At 34.4% G+C, this 18,489-nt stretch overlaps 1 protein-coding gene and 1 pseudogene across 2 annotated transcripts; one reads left to right on the top strand and one right to left on the bottom strand.

Moving 5' to 3' along the window:
* Positions 1-2,052: 2,052 nt before the first annotated feature.
* LOC110897998 (cytokinin dehydrogenase 1) lies at positions 2,053-5,787 on the top strand. Of its 2 annotated transcripts, XM_022144736.2 has the most exons (5): positions 2,104-2,811; positions 3,248-3,375; positions 3,462-3,722; positions 4,427-4,689; positions 5,211-5,787. In XM_022144736.2, the coding sequence occupies exons 1-5, from the start codon at positions 2,184-2,186 to the stop codon at positions 5,545-5,547; spliced, it is 1,617 nt and encodes a 538-aa protein (XP_022000428.1). In that variant the 5' UTR covers positions 2,104-2,183; the 3' UTR covers positions 5,548-5,787. The 2 variants fall into 2 exon arrangements, with proteins under 2 accessions (XP_035837795.1, XP_022000428.1); XM_035981902.1 differs by lacking the exon at positions 3,462-3,722 and having other exon boundaries at positions 2,053-2,811.
* Positions 5,788-5,922: 135 nt separating this feature from the next.
* On the bottom strand, positions 5,923-12,554 carry LOC110897999 (annotated as a pseudogene).
* Between the last annotated feature and the right edge of the window lie 5,935 nt (positions 12,555-18,489).

Here is an 18,489-nt window from a genome sequence, read left to right as displayed (position 1 = left end):
AAACACCGTATAACAATATGTAACAACATATAATACCATATAACACTATGTTACACTATATATCATTATATAACAAATATAACACTATACATCTATCATAGACAGGCTATCAGACAACCTATAGTGTTATATTTGTTATATAATGATATATAGTGTTACATAGTGTTATATGGTATTATATGGTGTTGCATATTGTTATACGGTGTTTATATGGTGTTATATAGTACTATATATAGTGTTATAATACACTTCTTACACTTCTCACACTTTAGGCCCTTTTTACACTATCCTTACCCTATATATATATATATATATATATATATATATATATATATATATATATATATATATATATATATTAGATACTTGTCAATTTAAACAAAGTACATAACAAAATAAAATTATATATTAAAAGTAAAAAATTAAAAGGGACAAGACAAACAATTTTGAATGCGCAGAAAATTAGACGAAATAAAAGTTGGTCGTCTTCCTTAAACGCACTGTTATATAAAAATTGAATGGTATAAGTAGAACTCGAATATAAATTCTCCATTTTGAAATATAAGTCACTAGCCAACTCATGTACCTTAAATGCACGGTTATATAAAAATTAAATGATAGAGATATAAGTAATTAACCAACTCATCTACCTTGGTCTTGTTATCCTTTTACACACCAAAATAATTTAAATACAATGTCTACATACAAAATATTTATAAAATTAAAAGTTTCGGGCCTTCAAAGAGTTTGGGCATTGCGCCGTCACCCACCTCGCCCATATCTAAAACCGGGCCTGATTGAAACTATAAATAAAAAAGCAAACTAAAGACACAAAAAGATAACCAACTATTAATAGTAAATCTCCCTTAAGTTTAGTATATGTGTGCTACAACTTAAAAAAAAAGAAAGTTCTATTTCTAACCCGACCCAAATTTGTCCCAACCCAAATTTTGGCCTTCTGCCAAAACTTCATGCATTTGCCGCTCATTGTTTACTTGAACTAAAGTTTATTAAGTATGTAAATTGTAATCACATGTGACCTAATTATCTTTTCTTGTAACCATCACTTTTTAAATAACTAGGCATTAACCAAACGGAAAGGATTCAAAATAAATATTGTCCACAGAAAACACATAATAATCAGAAAAGTTATCAAAAAGTTGGCAACTAAAAGATATGTGAAGTAAGATTTGCCAAACCTTTTGCTGTTACTTGTCAACAGACTCAATACACAATCACTTTTATACATCTATCATGTGAAAGGTTGGTTTCAATAACTAACACAACCTTTTGCAACAAAACTGACCCGACATACTCATAACGCATCAAACTGATATAACTTACACGATATTTAAACATATGTCTTGTCGTCTTAAAACATGTATTGCAATTTCAACCCGTTTAGTTAAACTTGCATCTAAACATCCATTTAGAAATAGTTAATTCGGGTCCAAACATTGATGTAGCGCGTGAAACGGAAAAATGAAGATTACACGTTGATTCTGCGAATACCCGTGTAGTTCTTCCCCAACCCCCAAATTGTAACCCCAAAGGCCACGGAATTTGAAGTGAAAAAACTGTTTTCTCAAAATTCAATTCTGATTGTTCAAATGACTAGGGCAATAGATAAATAGAGACAGAAATTAGAAATGGGCCTAAAAAAGACAACGGGCCAAACACAAACCCAAAAACAAAATGCCCAAAATACTTGAAAAAACATAAAAATGGAAAAAACTAATAGAAATAAGCGTTTTTCGGCCCGGACGATGACCCAAACCGCCGTAGGCGTTTGCAGCAAGATAGAGCTTTTTCTCACGTTCGAATCGCCTGGTCGCACGTCCCAAACGGACCCCCGTAGCCCAAGTTAGAGCCATTTTAGTGAGGCCCCTTTTGTTACGCGGTCCTGGGCCTCCAAATACAAAATAGCCCGTTCCTCCACACTTGGGCCCGCATCAAACATGTTAGTCTGCATGGTGAATTACTATGAGTGGAAATACAACTTTGGCAAGTGCATCATGCTTCATATCTCAATCCTCTTTATATAGCTCACATATACATCTTGTTTCTTCATTGGTTCCAAACATCATATCCTTTCTTAACACAATCACAACCTCCCTCTCTTTGTCACCACCACCCACAGCCGCCAGCCCACAACCAGCCAACGCCAGCCCACCACCCACAATATGCTTAAACATACTAATCTTGTTATCAAAATTCTCATAGCACTCATATTGGGCTGCAACTTTCACAAAAACAAAATCTCGTCGACATCATATCTTCCCCACCACACATCCATTACTTCGTTATTGAAAAAACTAAAACTTGATGGTCATCTTAGTTTCCACAACATCCATCATGCATCCAAAGATTTTGGCAACAGATACAGTTTCCTCCCTGCAGCTGTTCTATACCCAAAATCAGTTTCAGATATCTCAAATCTCATAAGCTACATATTCCAAATGGGACCCACGTCGCCGTTAACTATTGCACCACGTGGTCATGGTCACTCACTTGAAGGTCAAGCCCAAGCTCATCAAGGGGTGGTTATAAACATGGTATCGCTAGGGAAGTCTCAAGAAATGCATTTTCATGTTAAGGAGAACACGAACACGCCTTTTGTTGATGTTCCAGCTGGCGAACTTTGGATTAATATCTTGCATGAGAGTTTAAAGCACGGGTTTGCACCAAAATCGTGGACAGATTATCTTCATTTAACCGTTGGTGGTACTTTATCTAACGCTGGAATTAGCGGACAAGCTTTCCGACATGGGCCTCAAATTAATAATGTCTACCAGCTACAAGTTGTTACAGGTATTTCCATCAAAGTTATACATATGTGTCAGTTGACAATTTGTAAACATTTTGATATAGAGATTTTTACAAAACTTTATACACAACCATATAAAAATAAGTTTGGAAAGATATGGCAAATGGCAATGCCTTGATGACAAACTGATGAGAAAGTACAAGTCTAGTTTTTGGAACAAATTGCCAAATGGGTATTTGATAAAGATTATTCTTAAAGGGTATGATAGTAATTTAAGGTTAATACCATGAAAGATCAACATATTTTCTTACTTTTTAAAGGTTAAAATCCCAACTTCTAAAAATACACAAAAAACCACTAAACTAATTTTTACATATTAAAGTCCCTAGAGTTTTTTTTTTTTTTTTTTTTTTTTGGTATTAACCGTAAATTCGATATAAAAATCATTATAAAGTTTTCATATGACTTGAAATACTACAGGGACAGGAGAAGTAGTAACATGTACAGAAAAAAAGAATTCTGATCTTTTCTATGGTGTTCTTGGAGGACTTGGGCAGTTTGGGATCATTACTCGAGCTCATATTTCTCTTGAACCAGCGCCGAAAATGGTAAAACTATTAGTAATTTCCATTCGCGATCCTAACTTACACAATGTTGTTGTTAGTTTTTATTCATATATCTTTATTTTTACTAGGTGAAATGGATGAAAGTTCTTTACATGGATTTCACTACATTCACAAAAGATCAAGAACAACTAATTTCATCCAATAGTTCATTCGATTACGTAGAAGGGTTTGTTTTGATTAACCAAACCGGGCTCCTTAATAACTGGAGATCGTTTTTTAAAAATAAAAATCCTGCTCAAGCTAGTCGGTTTGTTTCTGAAGGGAAAATAGTTTTCTGCCTGGAAATCGCTAAGTATTATAAGCAAGAAGATATGGGTACCATTGATCAGGTGATGTTATAAAAACCTAAATAAAGATAAGAGTGACATAAATGGGCTGATCACACGGGTTAGGTAACGGGTTAAAACGGCTAATATTTGCTATTGGTCAGGTCGGGATGAACGCTTTGTCCAATTTTGTTTTTTTAAAATTATTAGTTTGTTAATAAAATTTTGTTTCTAGGAACGAAACTGATTTACGCAGTTTTTTTTTTTTTTTTTATAAATACACTTTGGGAATCTTTCCAAGAATTTAACCATAACCCGACCTGTTTTCTTGTAGATATTTTTTGATTTTACTATTTGACTTCTCTTAAATAAAATATAATCCAAGTTGACCCATTGTAGCAATAAATGTCCAAATTATGGGCTCTAAGAATACAAAAGTTTAATCTATCCAACCTATGATCTATGTTTTTTGTACAGCAAATATGATCGAATAATAATATACGTTGGCGTCCGATACTCCGATCTGTTTTGACCAAGAAAGCTATATTTTGCAAATAAGTACTATATTTGATTGATTACAAAAATTATAATTTCAGTGTTTTTTTTATTATTTTAATTAAAATGATTTAGGAGGTTATAGGCACGAAAAATACACTTTTGGCAACTTTTGACCATTTGACCCGTGAAATCTTTCATCTGACCCGTTACGAATAACACCCATCAAGTGTAACATATACTAATTGTGATATATGTTTGTTTACATGCAGAAAATTGAAAAGTTGTTATCCAAATTGAATTACATTGAATCCACACTCTTCATATCAGAAGTGTCTTATGTGGAATTTCTGGATAGGGTGCATGTTTCTGAGTTGAAGCTGCAAGAAAAGGGATTATGGGATGTTCCTCACCCATGGCTAAATCTTCTTGTTCCCAAAAGCAAAATCCACAAATTTGCTGATGAAGTTTTTGGGAAAATTCTAACAGACACCAGCAATGGACCTATACTCATCTACCCAGTTGACAAGTCAAGGTAAAATGCAATCAAAATGAGCGGAAAAAATGTTCGAACACCACTTTTTTCCTACTCGATGTGGTTAGCCGCATAAAATGGTAACCGAAATAGGCCAAAATTAACAAAGTTTTTAGAGCTCACAAAACCATGGAAGTTTCAAAAATTTGTTTCATTAAAAAGTATAAATATTTTTTCCCCAATTTAATCTTTATGGAGTTGTTGTAATGATTAAGCTAAGAACATAAAAAACAAAACCATTTATGTTTAGATTTCTATTTTAAGTAACCAACTTTATGGAGCTTAAAACCATGAATTTTCAAATTGTTACTGAAAAAACAGTATACTACTTTCCAAAACTTTTATTTTCAATACAATTAGACATGATTGCATCGTCAAAATGACGACATGACGGGTAACATGTCCGTAACTTTGATCAGAGTTTACCGACACGTATTTCAAAATTTAGCAACTTCGTTATTATCTGAGTTGAAAAGTTTATCCTAAATCAAAATTTACAAAAGTTGGAACTTGTTTTGTAGGTGGAACACTAAAACATCAATGGTGACACCAAAGGAAAATGTGTTCTACCTAGTGGCATTTCTATCATCAGCAATGCCAGCTTCAACAGGAACAGATAGCTTAGAATACATTCTAAGTCAAAACAAAAAGATTCTAGAAGTATGTGAAAGCGCGAACCTCGGAACCAAACAATATTTGCCACATTACAACACACAAGAAGAGTGGAAAAACCATTTTGGAAGCCAATGGGGAGATTTTGTTAGAAGGAAATTGACATATGACCCTTCAGCAATACTAACTCCTGGCCAAAGAATCTTCCAAAAACAATTTACTTTCTTATGGCAATTTACCATTTGATGCCATAAAAAGCAATCAGTTGATTAAATAGTACATATTAATTAGAAACATTTTGTAATTTTCCATCATTTTAGTTTTAATGGTTTCAACAGTTATTTTCCAAGTGATTAATAATAAATAAGGCAAATTGAATATAAATAATCCAAGCCACCCAATAGACGATAACAATTCATATTGACAATTTGACCAATAACACTATTAACTTCCGGTGCAGTTCTATACAACTAGACCGGGTTTGCTTTAGTTGGTAGTAACCTGTAAACATCATTTGTTATTAAAATTCATATATTAAACTCAAAATTCGCGTGGCTAACCGAAATTTTCATCATGCACAAATTTTTATACACAAAGTATGATATTGGGATTGCCCTTGCCTACGAAAGAAAAAGTAAGAAGTGTTATTGCTCAAATTGTTAGTATAACTTTAATAACCTTATTTCGTCATAACATCTACAAAAATTGTGTGCATATTCTCAGGTGGAAATAAAATTATATGTAACTGTCGACTTTCTCCATGACTGGGGCCGGGAGTGGTGGCATTGCCGATAAATCTGTATCTTTATCTGTATCTATATCAGTTGCTTGTAAAACATTCCTAACGGTCATCCGAGGTTGTCTCTTGCCAATTTTTCTGGAAGAAACACCTGAGATCGCATCATCATTTCGATGAATAATTGATAGCCTCGTTGGAAGACAAAAATGTGTCCTTGGATAGGCTTGTTTGTACGGACGAAATTAAAGAACTGAAAACACCAGCTTCCTTTAATCCTTGTATAATCACCTGTTAACAGGTTAGAAAAAAGGTTAGATTAGATCAAATGGGTCAACCATATCAGATGGGTTGAAAATCGTCTAAAGTACTTATTGTTATAAATTTTCTTAATCTTATATGACACAACAGAAAACAATTCCACGTCAACCCACGCCAACCTTTTCATTTCAACCCCGTTTTCCAAAATTTACAAATTTTAACCGGTTAACCATCTAGCCATATTGCCATCTTCAGTGTGTGTGTGTGATGGAAATTGTAATTACTTACCATAGGAGCATAAATGCGAGTTAAAATTCCCTTTCTCATGAGTTTCATCTTTAGATCTTTGTTTGTCCATACAACATGCTCACGATACCTGGAGTTTAAAACATTATTATGTTAACTAAGCATCGACTTTTGACCATAAGATACCTTTTTTTCATTTTTAAGGATGTTTTAGACATTTGACTAGCAGTCAAACGTAACGATAATTTCGTCATTTGTTATTAAATATCTTTTTTAACATTTTCAATATCATTTTTTTGTAGTCAGTACTTCATGTATCTTTTGATATAGTTATGAATGTTCATCAAAAATCAAAATACGCATGTCGATTTTGAAAACTAAAGTAATATGTTTTGACTTTAGAAAGTAAAACGACAACTATTATAAAACTAGTCCTAATGAGTTGATGATGAAGTAAAAATAAAGTGATAATTCTTACCAATTAAGCATTTCCTCTTGTGATACAGTTGAAGCAATTATAAAAGCCTGCAGCATATTGCAAATGAGAATCATTTGTATTCATGTAATTTTTAAATCACTTAGATCCTAAAAATAAATAGATACAACATAAAATACTCACAGCTCTGTCAAACTCCAACATGAAGCATCTTTTAACATCTTCTTTAGTAGGCTTACAGCCACAACGATCGCGCCTTGATGTCAAGTCCGAAAACTTTGAGTAGGTGTAATGTAGAACCGCGGCATCATCAAGTTTAATCTCTCTAAACACATACATCTAATTAAGTTACTGATGTAAGTAGTTATGGATGGTCTAGAGGTGGAAACATGAATGGAGCGTGTAACAAGTTACAACAAGTTTATGATGGAATGGGCCAGGTTGTGTTGGGTTGGCCTGCAAAATGTTTTTTTGTCTTGTTATTTAGTCTTTTATAAATAATTAATACAAAAAAAATATATTATCAAAAAATAACATAAGACTTTTGAAAAAAGGATTAAGGATTTTGTATGCATTATTTAACTTGAGACTATGGATGAGCAAATAGTACCCGGAATCAAACCAAACCGGTACCGTACCAGGTCATTTTCGGTATCCATTTTTTTGCGTTTTTTAGGGATTGGTACTTTTTGTTGGAAATCAGGCCCTTGATCGAATAAACAAACACGCAATATGAACAAACTTGTTCGACTCTTTTATTAATTTATCAATGAAAGCACACTAATTACAATGACCCTAACCATCTATTTATACTAAACTTATTCTAGTCCTAACCCGACTCAAACTCTATTAATAAAATAAACAAAACATCCTATCCTACCCATACTAGAATTAATTTACTTGCATGACATCCTAAACCTACCATAATTCAAAGCCTACAAACTAGATAAACCTATCTAATAAACCTAACAATTATCCATATAAAGACTCAATAAACAATTCAGTATAATTATCTATAGCCCGTCTTTATCTTTATCTCCTAATTCAAGATTAACTTCTTCATTCTCCCCCTTAATCTTGAATTGGACTCACTTCATATCCGCATCGTTATCGACTACTCCAATCCCTTGACCTCGCTTCTTGCTACTTGCTAATTCGTTCTTGCTTGCTTGCTTCGAATCAACTTTCTTTCTAACTTGCTATTCGAACCATGCGGTTCGGTCTTTCTCGTTCTTCTTTACGAACCACACAAGTTCGCTTCTTTCTTTCTTTCGGTTATCGATTATCTTTCTTCTTTCTGATCGACTTCCGTTCTTTCTTTCTTGTGGCTTGCTACTTTCTTACTTTCTTGCAACACCATCTTTCTTTCTTTCTTCTTTGAATCGACTGACCTTTCTTTCTTTCTTTGTCGATTTCTTCTTTCTCGGTCTCTTTCTTCCTGAGTTGCACCTGCGTTTTTTTTTTCTTTCTTTCTTACGGCACCGAACTTTCTTCTTTCTCTTTCTCACGGCACCTCTCTTTCTTCTTTCTTCTTTCTCACGCAGGTTGCACTATCTTTCTTCTTTCTTTGCTGATCTGAATCAGCTTCTTTCTTTCTTCTTTCTTGCGAGAATCTTACATAAACTCGCTTATGTTTCTGTTACTATCCTCCAAGGCACTGCCCAAATTTTTCTTTTGTTGTTCACCTTGCTATCAAAACAACCAACGAAAACTTTGCTCTATCTTGACAGCATCCTTGAATTAATTTTAATGAAACCATTCCACAACTTAATGATCATCAGCCCACTAAAGGTTCCATGTGAGCCCATGATGATTCTCTTGGTTCCACGCAAATATGATCAATATGAAACAAATTTCACCGACCTTTTTCTTTATGGATGCCACTTCTGAATAAACATCTTCAAGCAATCTCAAACTTGAACCTTATCTTGTTGAATAAAACAACTTTTCATTCAACAAAACTTGTTACTTTGCCGTGATCTCTAATTGCCGACCTAACTGCTTTCATTCCTATTTTTTCTCTCCAGCTTCGTCTTCAACTACTCCGCTGGTTTGCTGCCAGTGAAACCCCGCGAGGGGAGGCACCCCCTTATCGGAAAACGACTCTCAAAACCGCGCTCTGATACCAATTGTTGGAAATCAGGCCCTTGATCGAATAAACAAACACGCAATATGAACAAACTTGTTCGACTCTTTTATTAATTTATCAATGAAAGCACACTAATTACAATGACCCTAACCATCTATTTATACTAAACTTATTCTAGTCCTAACCCGACTCAAACTCTATTAATAAAATAAACAAAACATCCTATCCTACCCATACTAGAATTAATTTACTTGCATGACATCCTAAACCTACCATAATTCAAAGCCTACAAACTAGATAAACCTATCTAATAAACCTAACAATTATCCATATAAAGACTCAATAAACAATTCAGTATAATTATCTATAGCCCGTCTTTATCTTTATCTCCTAATTCAAGATTAACTTCTTCACTTTTGATCTGGTAACAGTATTTTGGGTTGATTTCCTTTTGAATACTGTACTATATGGAGCACTTTCGGTACCAGCACCCATTCTTTATGATTTTGGGGATTGGTACTTTTGGTGCCAATACGATACCAGACTCATCCTTACATTAGAGACAACTTTCAACCTATATGACGCGTTGCCTTTCCCTTTTAGCTAAATCTTTTAGTTTTAATCTATCCTGTTTAACCCATTTAAGATGAAAACACAACTCAAGTCGACCCATTCATAAGTAAACGGGTCAAAATGGCCACCTCTAAGTCAATTTGTTCTTAAAACTGAAAAATGGAAAGAGTTCGTACTTTGGAGTTTTCATATAATTATGCCATCTATGTGCACCGTTTGGCCGCAAATGTTTTTGTATACGAGCAGCAGACTTTCCATTTCCATAAGTCAAAAAGTAATTCGAATTACCATGACTTGCTTCTTTGTAATTCCCAAAATACGTTTCCTTCATAAGGTGATCAAAATTCTTTTTGAACATTGAAACCTGCAGACAGTAATACATGACTGTACATTTCACGTATCCTTACCATTTCATTATATGATATACATGTATAATACCTCACTAAAAGGTTCTTGTATGTCGTCTCGTTCAACACTGCTCTCCTAAACCAACGAGAGGAAATTAAATAAGGGCTTAGCAAAATTCAATAAAATATAACAAAACTTAAGTACCAAAAATGCCACCTGAAAATTAACTTACATAATTTGGAAAGACAACCGTATCAACATCTTCGGGGACGTCTGTTACCAGCTGTTTAAGAGAGTATTCGCTAGTACCCGCTGGATAGATTAACTCATCTGTGTCCAGATGAATAATCCACTCCATATCAGCTTCCTTGAAATAATTAGACAACATCAAGAATTTCATAGAGTTGTTGTATGCATAGAGCTATAAAAAAAAAAAAAAAAAAAAAAAAAAAAAAACAGAAAGAAGTTAGAAAATATCATACTTGTGCCATAACAATAGCCATTTCCATATTAAGTGATTGTTTGACGAATAATTCATAGTTGCATGGTTTGTAGAAGAAGCTTGACAACCATGTCTCGTTCCATATCCGACTGAAGACTCAAAATAGGGATTCATCGACATTTTGCGGGGGGGTCAACAAAAACGAGGTAATATACATTTAAATAGTAGTTTTTCGAAATTTATATATACATAAATAAATGGAACAGGACTGACCTCTTGGCTTGTTCTTCTTCAAGTTCTTTTGTTCTATGTATAAGCTTCACCTTCTGTAATAAAACAGACATAAATCATATTATTTAATCTGAAAGTTAAGATACTGAAAAGAAACAAAAAGCGAAAACTCACAGGAATGGACTCAAGAACTTTAGATACGAGCGGGGATGCGGCTTTTCCTTCCACAAACAAGAAGAAATTTGTAACACCAATAACTTTATGATAATAAATCCATGGTAATAGTTGCTCTAAGCCCGCGGAAGTGCTTGAAGTAATGCTTATCTGCCATTCAACAGATTGAGTATAACAGTAACTATTTTGTGGAGCCTTAACATCACTATAGTAGAGCCAAATCACAACTTTTATGTGCATTTACATAGCTTCAAAGCACTGAATAATCAGAGGGTGTTTGGGATTGCGATTGCTTATTAAAACTATTTATCTATTGCTGTTTGGATACAGCTGATGGTTTTGAGTGTTTGGATGACAGCAAACTTGTGACACCTTAGGCAAATCCCACATTGTTCAGGTTGTCCGCAAGAGAGATATTGGGTCATAAGAAATGCCCCGCCTCAGGTATCACTAACGCGTTTTGGTTGCCATGGTTGTGGATAAAAGTAGAACTCCACTTAAGTGTGCTTGGGTGCACTGGGACAACCAAAAACAAACGCGTGACGTTCTCGTGGGCAAAACTGACAATCATAGTTGGGTATATACGTTTTCGACCCCCCCCCCCCTAAACTTTTCGCTCAGTAGTGTTATGTATGTAGCTTTCGTATAGAAATTTTTGGGTATATACGTTTTCGATCCCCTGCGTCGGAAATCTCAAGCTTCGCCACTACTACTGCCCAAAAACACCTGCCTCTAAAGAAACCTTTTTTTTTTTTTTTTTTTTTTTATCTTTAGGTGCTTTGGAGACGTTTTCATGGTTTCTAGTCAAATTTTTGAACGTGTTTTGATTCTAGGTAATCCCCTAGTTGAACAAGAGGATGTGGTATGTTTCTCAGATTTCATGATGAGTTGGCAAATTTGTACCTTTCCAAAATACATGCTATTCACATCTATTAGTTCAAGTTCCAAAAATTGATTAAAAACCATGGTAAGATAAAAAAAAAAAAAAAAAAAAATTCTGCTTCTGAAGCTGAAACTTAAAACTCATCAGCCAACTCATATAAACACTGAGTAATCCAATTAACCAACTTAATTTATTTCTGTCCTCTTACTCATTCAAATGGTGATATTATATTCTTATTCAATTATATATACAGATTAAACAAAACCCACATTCAATACCGTTAAATTACACAACCCTAAATATATATACATTCGATCCTAAATTACGTAAACATCATAAATTCCATAACAACCAATCAAAACCTAAAACCAACAACATAATCAACATACACAAGTAATCAATACCTTAGGTTTACCATCCGACTCATAATCAAACCTCAACTCTCTAAAATACGGAAATGTAACAGTCCTACTTTGTCCCAAAACATCCACACAGCCCACAGGTTTGGTAACCGCGGTAGAACCATCCATTCCAGGAAACTCAAACCGGTTAGAAGGCGAAACCCGGATCGTAGAATCCACAAACTCTCCGCGCCATTGGAGGACGAATGCGAATGCGGCTAGAGAGAGAGGGAGGAGAGAGAGTAGGAGAAGGAGTCTGGAAGTGAAGATGTTATTATGAGATGGTTGGGACAATGAGGAGGAAGATTGACTGTGTTTGATCTGTGGGTAGGAGTAAGAGCCTGCCATTGATGTGTTTGGAGATGGTGGAGTGAAAGTTTAAGGGTTGAGAACTTAAGGTGTTAGATTCATGATGGTTGTGTTTATGGTGTACGTGTGGTGTTAGAGATTATGGGTTTGTGAGAAGTGTTTTATAGTTGATGGCTTGGGTTGGTAGTTGCTATTATGGGGATGGGGTGGTGGTCAACCATCACTCACAACATCCAATCAATTTTCGTGATTCTTATATATCCACCCATGTGGTACTTCATTATACCATATAGATAAGATCACATCATCGAGCTTTATTCCATCACTTACAACCTTTTTTTAGTTGAAATGGTCATCACTCACCACCACACCCAACAATTTTCCTCACAACCAACAATTTCCCTCACCACTTAATACCTCATAACGCGTTATAAAAATCACGCATTCTTATTTTAACGAGTGATAATTATAGGTTGCGGTGGTTTTATTCTTGGTATCACTCGTGAACAAATTTCATCACGGTGAAAAGTGTTCCCACCCCGCCTACCCTTATTCTCCTAACTTTTTTTTTCGATGAGTTAAGTTTTATTTACGTCCCTGTCATTTGTTCATTTTTATCGGTTTGTGCATTTTTGTATTTTAGATCAAATTTTATAATTGTATCATTTTTCTCCATGACATTCTCGAAATATGTCATTTCATTCTAATCTAGAATAAAATGTCATTTTCGTCCTTGAGCTAGCGGGGTTTTTATAACTGGGATTAGTTTTTTTTGACTGAAATGCCACGTTTCGAGAATGTCAGGAAGGAAGAGTGAACAAACCACAGAGACATAAATGACACTTAATTCTTTTCCAATTAATGTAATAATAGAATATGTGATAATAATAATTCGAACAACAACAATAACAATAATAATGTAATTTAATATAACTAGGTTTATCAAAATGGCGGGCGAACTTCTTTTGTCATTTAGTGTGTGTTTACATGTGTTTTGAAATCACTATGAACGCGTTACGCATAGAATCGCTGACAAAAATAAAAAGAAAATGTAGAAAAAAACAGTATAAGATAACCAAAACAAAATCAACAAAAAAAGTTTTATGGTAATGATGTTGTTCGTATGAAACCTGTGGTCATAGATGAGCAAATGGTATTGAGTACCGGTGTCGAATTTCCCGTACCAAAAGATTTTAAGTCAATTCGGTAGCAACTTTTGGCGTTCCTGGTACCGATTTGCTACTAGTTTTTACCTTCATATACTTGTACCATAACCGGTATTTTCCATATCAGTACCAATTTAGTATCGGTTGGCACCGAGCTCATCCCAAGCCCTTAAACTAAAAAAAAAGAAAACATTAAAAGTTGAAGAAAATCAATAAAAAAAAGTTACACGATACCGTTGGTGTTTGTACGGTACCCGTGATCAGGGATGAGCAAATGGTATAACCAAAAGAAAATCAACAAAAAAAGTTTTATGGTAATGATGTTGTTCGTATGAAACCCGTGGTCAGAGATGAGCAAATGGTATTGGGTACCGGTACCAAATTTCCCGAACCGAAAGATTTTATGTCAATTCGGAAGCAACTTTTGGCGTTCCTGGTACCGGTTTGCTACCAGTTTTTACCTTCATATGCCTGTACCATAACCGGTATTTTCGGTAGCAGTACCAATTTAGTATCGGTTGGCACCGAGCTCATCCATAGCCCTTAAACTAAAAAAAACACTAAAAGTTGAAGAAAATCAATAAAAAAAAAGTTGTACGATACCGTTGGTGTTTGTACGGTACCCGTGATCAGGGATGAGTAAATGGTATTAGTTAAGAGTACCGAATTTCCCGAACTAAAAATTTTCAATATCAATTCGGTACCGACGTTTGATGTTTTCTGTACCAGGCTGGTGCCGGTTTTTACCATCATGTACCGAGACCGAACAGGACCGTACCGGTATTTTGATAAAAGATGGATAAATGAAAAAAATACCAAATTTCCTGAACCGAAAGATTTTAAGTCAATTCAGTAGCAACTTTTGGCGTTCCTTGTACCGGTTTGCTACCAATGTTTACTTTCATATACCGTACCGTAACCTGTATTTTCGGTACCAGTACCGATTTAGTATCGGTTGGCATCGAGCTTATCCCTAGCCCTGAAACTAAAAAAAAGGAAACACTAAAAGTGGAAGAAAATCAATAAAAAAAAAGTTGTACGATACCGTTAGTGTTTGTACGGTACCCGTGATCAGGTATGAGCAAATGGTATTGGTTAGAAGTACCGAATTTCCCGAAATATCAATTCGGTATCGACATTTGATGTTTTCTGTACCAGGCTGGTGCCGGTTTTTACCTTCATGTACCGATAACGAACAGGACCGTACCAGTATTTTGATAAAAAATGGATAAATGGGAAGAAAAACTTGCCACGTGGCAAGCTTTGAATGGTGAAGGAAAGGCTTGCCACGTGGCAAGCTTTGAATGGTGAAGTAACTATTCACAAACTTGGTTTTTTAATATATAGGATAATTATGATAGTATATAACTAGTAAACTTCGTCGTGCGTTGCAAAAAGTTTTACTTCGATTGAAAATTATAGAAATAGATACTGATTTCAGTTCAGTCCCGATAATACTGACACTGGTATCTATGCTGTATCGGACATCCACACGTCTTTTATATCAATTGAAAACAATAAAACGAATACTGATTTTGGTCCTAATAAATAATATCGAGATTGGTACCTATGTTGTAAAGGATATCGAGCCGAGTTTTATATCAATCTAAAACCATAAAATGAATATCGATATTGATCCTGATATTATCGACACCGATACACACACACACACACACACACACACACACACACACACATATATATATATATATATATATATATATATATATATATATATATATATATATATATATATATATATATATATATATATATATATATATATATATATATATTCGGTCAGTATCGTTTCGGTTCATTACGATACCCATCAAAGTTATTTATGATAAAAAACATTTTATTTTGAATATAACTCCGATTTAAATAAAATATATATTGAAGACTGAACATTGAACATTTGACATACAAGAATCATAACCGTGTATTTATATGTTTTTTTAATTAATGAATAAGTTATTAGAGAAACTAAATTCTAAAAAAAAAGTATTATTCTTTAGTGAATAACAAAAATCACTCAAATGTGGGGTGGTGACATGATGATTTTTTGTGGTTTGAAAAAAAACTATAATTTAAAACAATTAAAGCACGCGGGGATGTTGATTTTTTTAGTAAAACCCACCTTTGATTGTTCTATTTTTGTTTTTTTTACGAATTTACATAAATAGTCCTCTAACTATTAAATTATTGAGTAAATAACATAAGTAATCTTTAAATACGAGAAAGGGGACTAAAATGCCTTTCTATTTGATAGAAACAAATGGACCAAAAAAGTCACAAAAGCAATTGATACTAGTATTAGGTATAGGTATAGTTTGTAAAAGTCGTTAGGCGCTTCAAAGTCGGTTGATTGTGAAGTTGCGAGTACTTGACTAAAGCGAAAAGTAATTAAACATGGTAAATTATAAGGAGATTACTATGTTTTTTTAATTAATGAATAAGTTATTAGAGAAACTAAATTCTAAAAAAAAGTATTATTCTTTAGTGAATAACAAAAATCACTCAAATGTGGGGTGGTGACATGATGATTTTTTGTGGTTTGAAAAAAAAAAACTATAATTTAAAACAATTAAAGCACGTGGGGGATGTTGATTTTTTAAGTAAAACCCACCTTTGATTGTTCTATTTTTGTTTTTTTTTACGAATTTACATAAATAGTCCTCTAACTATTAAATTATTGAGTAAATAACATAAGTAATCTTTAAATACGAGAAAGGGGACTAAAATGCCTTTCTATTTGATAGAAACAAATGGACCAAAAAAGTCACAAAAGCAATTGAAACTAGTATTAGGTATAGTTGTAAAAGTCGTTAGACGCTCCAAGGTTGGTTGATTGTGGAGTTGCGAGTACTTGACTAAAGCGGAGAGTAATTAAACATGGTAAATTATAAGGAGATTAATATTCGAGAAAATTATGTATATGTCAAATATCATTACTTTACCAATATTTATAACAAAATACATGAATATCAATAAAAATAAAAAGGGATACACGTCCAAATAATAAAGTATATAAAATTTAAAGGAGTTAGTTACACAGATGGTCCATGTGATTTATTAAAAGTAACATCTTTGAGTACCAACTTTATTTTTGTAACACATGTGGGTCTTGTGATTTCAGTTTGTAGATTTTGGGTATTGATGTCAAATTCTTTTAAAGTAACTAGGTAACTTATTGGAGTGGAGGGTCCATTTCTTTAGTTTACTTAAAAATTTACAAAACCACTGTCAAACACCACCATCACCTCACGGGCCACAAACATCACCTCACCGTTAACAACATCCCTTTGCCACAAGCTACCTTTGTTCCCAACCCCTCCTCACACTTTTATAATCGGCAACCTCCATTGCACCCTTCTACTTTGCAGCATCTCTTGTTTCATCAACAGTATCCAGCTTTTGACATAAGACTTCAGGATTTGAATCAGGATCCTGCAGGCTTGATCTAGCTGTAGGTATCACCATCTCTGTCGGGATCACCGCTTCTGCCCCAAACATCAAAGAAAATGAGGTTTGCCCAGTAGCATTCTTCACAGTTGTTCTATCAGCCCATAGAACAAATGGTAGTTCCTCTACCCATTTTCCTTTTTTGGCACGTAACCTCTTCTTTAAGTTATTGACAATTATCTTGTTTGAGTATTCTGCTTGTCCATTTGCTTGAGGATGCACTGGTGTTGATGTAATCATCTTGATTCCCCAACTTTTACAAAAATCAATAGTTCTTTTGCTGATGAATTGGGAGCCATTATCACAGATTATCTCGGCCGGTACCCCAACTTTTGTCTGGATATTCATCTTTATGAAGGATACTACTTCTTGATCTCTAACTTGGACAAAGGCTTCTATTTCAACCCATTTGGAGAAATAATCTGTCATTGCCAACATGAAAACCTTTCCTCCCGGAGCCTTTTGGAGTTTCCCCACTATGTCCATACCCCACTTCATAAATGGCCAAGGGGATACAATAGGATATAGTGGCTCAGCATGTTGATGTAGTAAATTGATGTGTCTTTGACATGCATCACATTTTTGAGCATACTCCGCAGCATCCTTTCTCATAGTCAGCCAGTAGTATCCTGTTCTCAACACCTTCGAGAATAAAGATCTGCCCCTAGTATGGTTGCCACAGTCTCCTTCGTGTATTTCCTAGAGTACCTCCTTGGTTTCAGAATCCTCCAACCACCTTAGGTATGGACATGCAATAGATTTCTTATACAAAATATTATTTATAATAGTAAAACGGGATACCTTCATTATGAAAGCCTTAGGATTCTCATCCTTTGGGATATCTCCTTCCTTAAGATACACAATTGGAGCCATCCAGGATTCAGGATTCTTCTCAGGATATCCATCACCAGGATCCTTGATACTTGCTACTTCCTTATCCTGAGATTTGAAATGTTCCATCGCAGGATGCAGGATATGTAGTATTGGTATCTGAGTTCCTTCCGGTAGATCCTAAATTTGCTAGAGCGTCTGCTTCAACATTTTCTTCTCTTGGTACATGTTCAAGTGTAAAAATCTTGAAATATCCTGCTAACTTCTTAAAGATTTCAAGATATTCAGCTAACTTTTCACCTTTGACTACATAAGATCCATTGAAATAGTTGATAATCAACAGGGAATCAACATACACTTATAAACATCTAATATTCATATTCTTAGCCAATTCTAATCCTGCTATCAGAGCTTCATATTCAGCTTCATTATTAGTGGTAGGAAATTGACCTCTAATAGCCTGGGGTAATATGTCCCCTGTGGCAATTTTAGTAGTATCCCTAATCCTACACCTCTTATGTTGGATGCACCGTCAGTATACAATATCCAAAATCTTGAATTCTCACCAAGTTTTTGTACTTCAAGGTCAACTTCATC

The sequence above is a fragment of the Helianthus annuus genome, chromosome 13 (assembly GCF_002127325.2).
Source record: "Helianthus annuus cultivar XRQ/B chromosome 13, HanXRQr2.0-SUNRISE, whole genome shotgun sequence".
NCBI lineage: Eukaryota > Viridiplantae > Streptophyta > Magnoliopsida > Asterales > Asteraceae > Helianthus > Helianthus annuus.
Note: the sequence above shows the minus strand (reverse complement) of the source record. Positions and strands in the feature narration are given on the sequence as shown.

What these genes read in the sequence shown, in the direction of transcription:
- LOC110897998 (XM_022144736.2), top strand. Translation starts at nt 2,184, where the DNA reads ATGCTTAAACATACTAATCTTGTTATCAAAATTCTCATAGCACTCATA. An exon ending in TTGAACCAGCGCCGAAAATG is followed by an intron (nt 3,376 to 3,461) that starts GTAAAACTATTA and finishes TATTTTTACTAG; the next exon opens with GTGAAATGGATGAAAGTTCT. An exon ending in ATATGGGTACCATTGATCAG is followed by an intron (nt 3,723 to 4,426) that starts GTGATGTTATAA and finishes GTTTACATGCAG; the next exon opens with AAAATTGAAAAGTTGTTATC.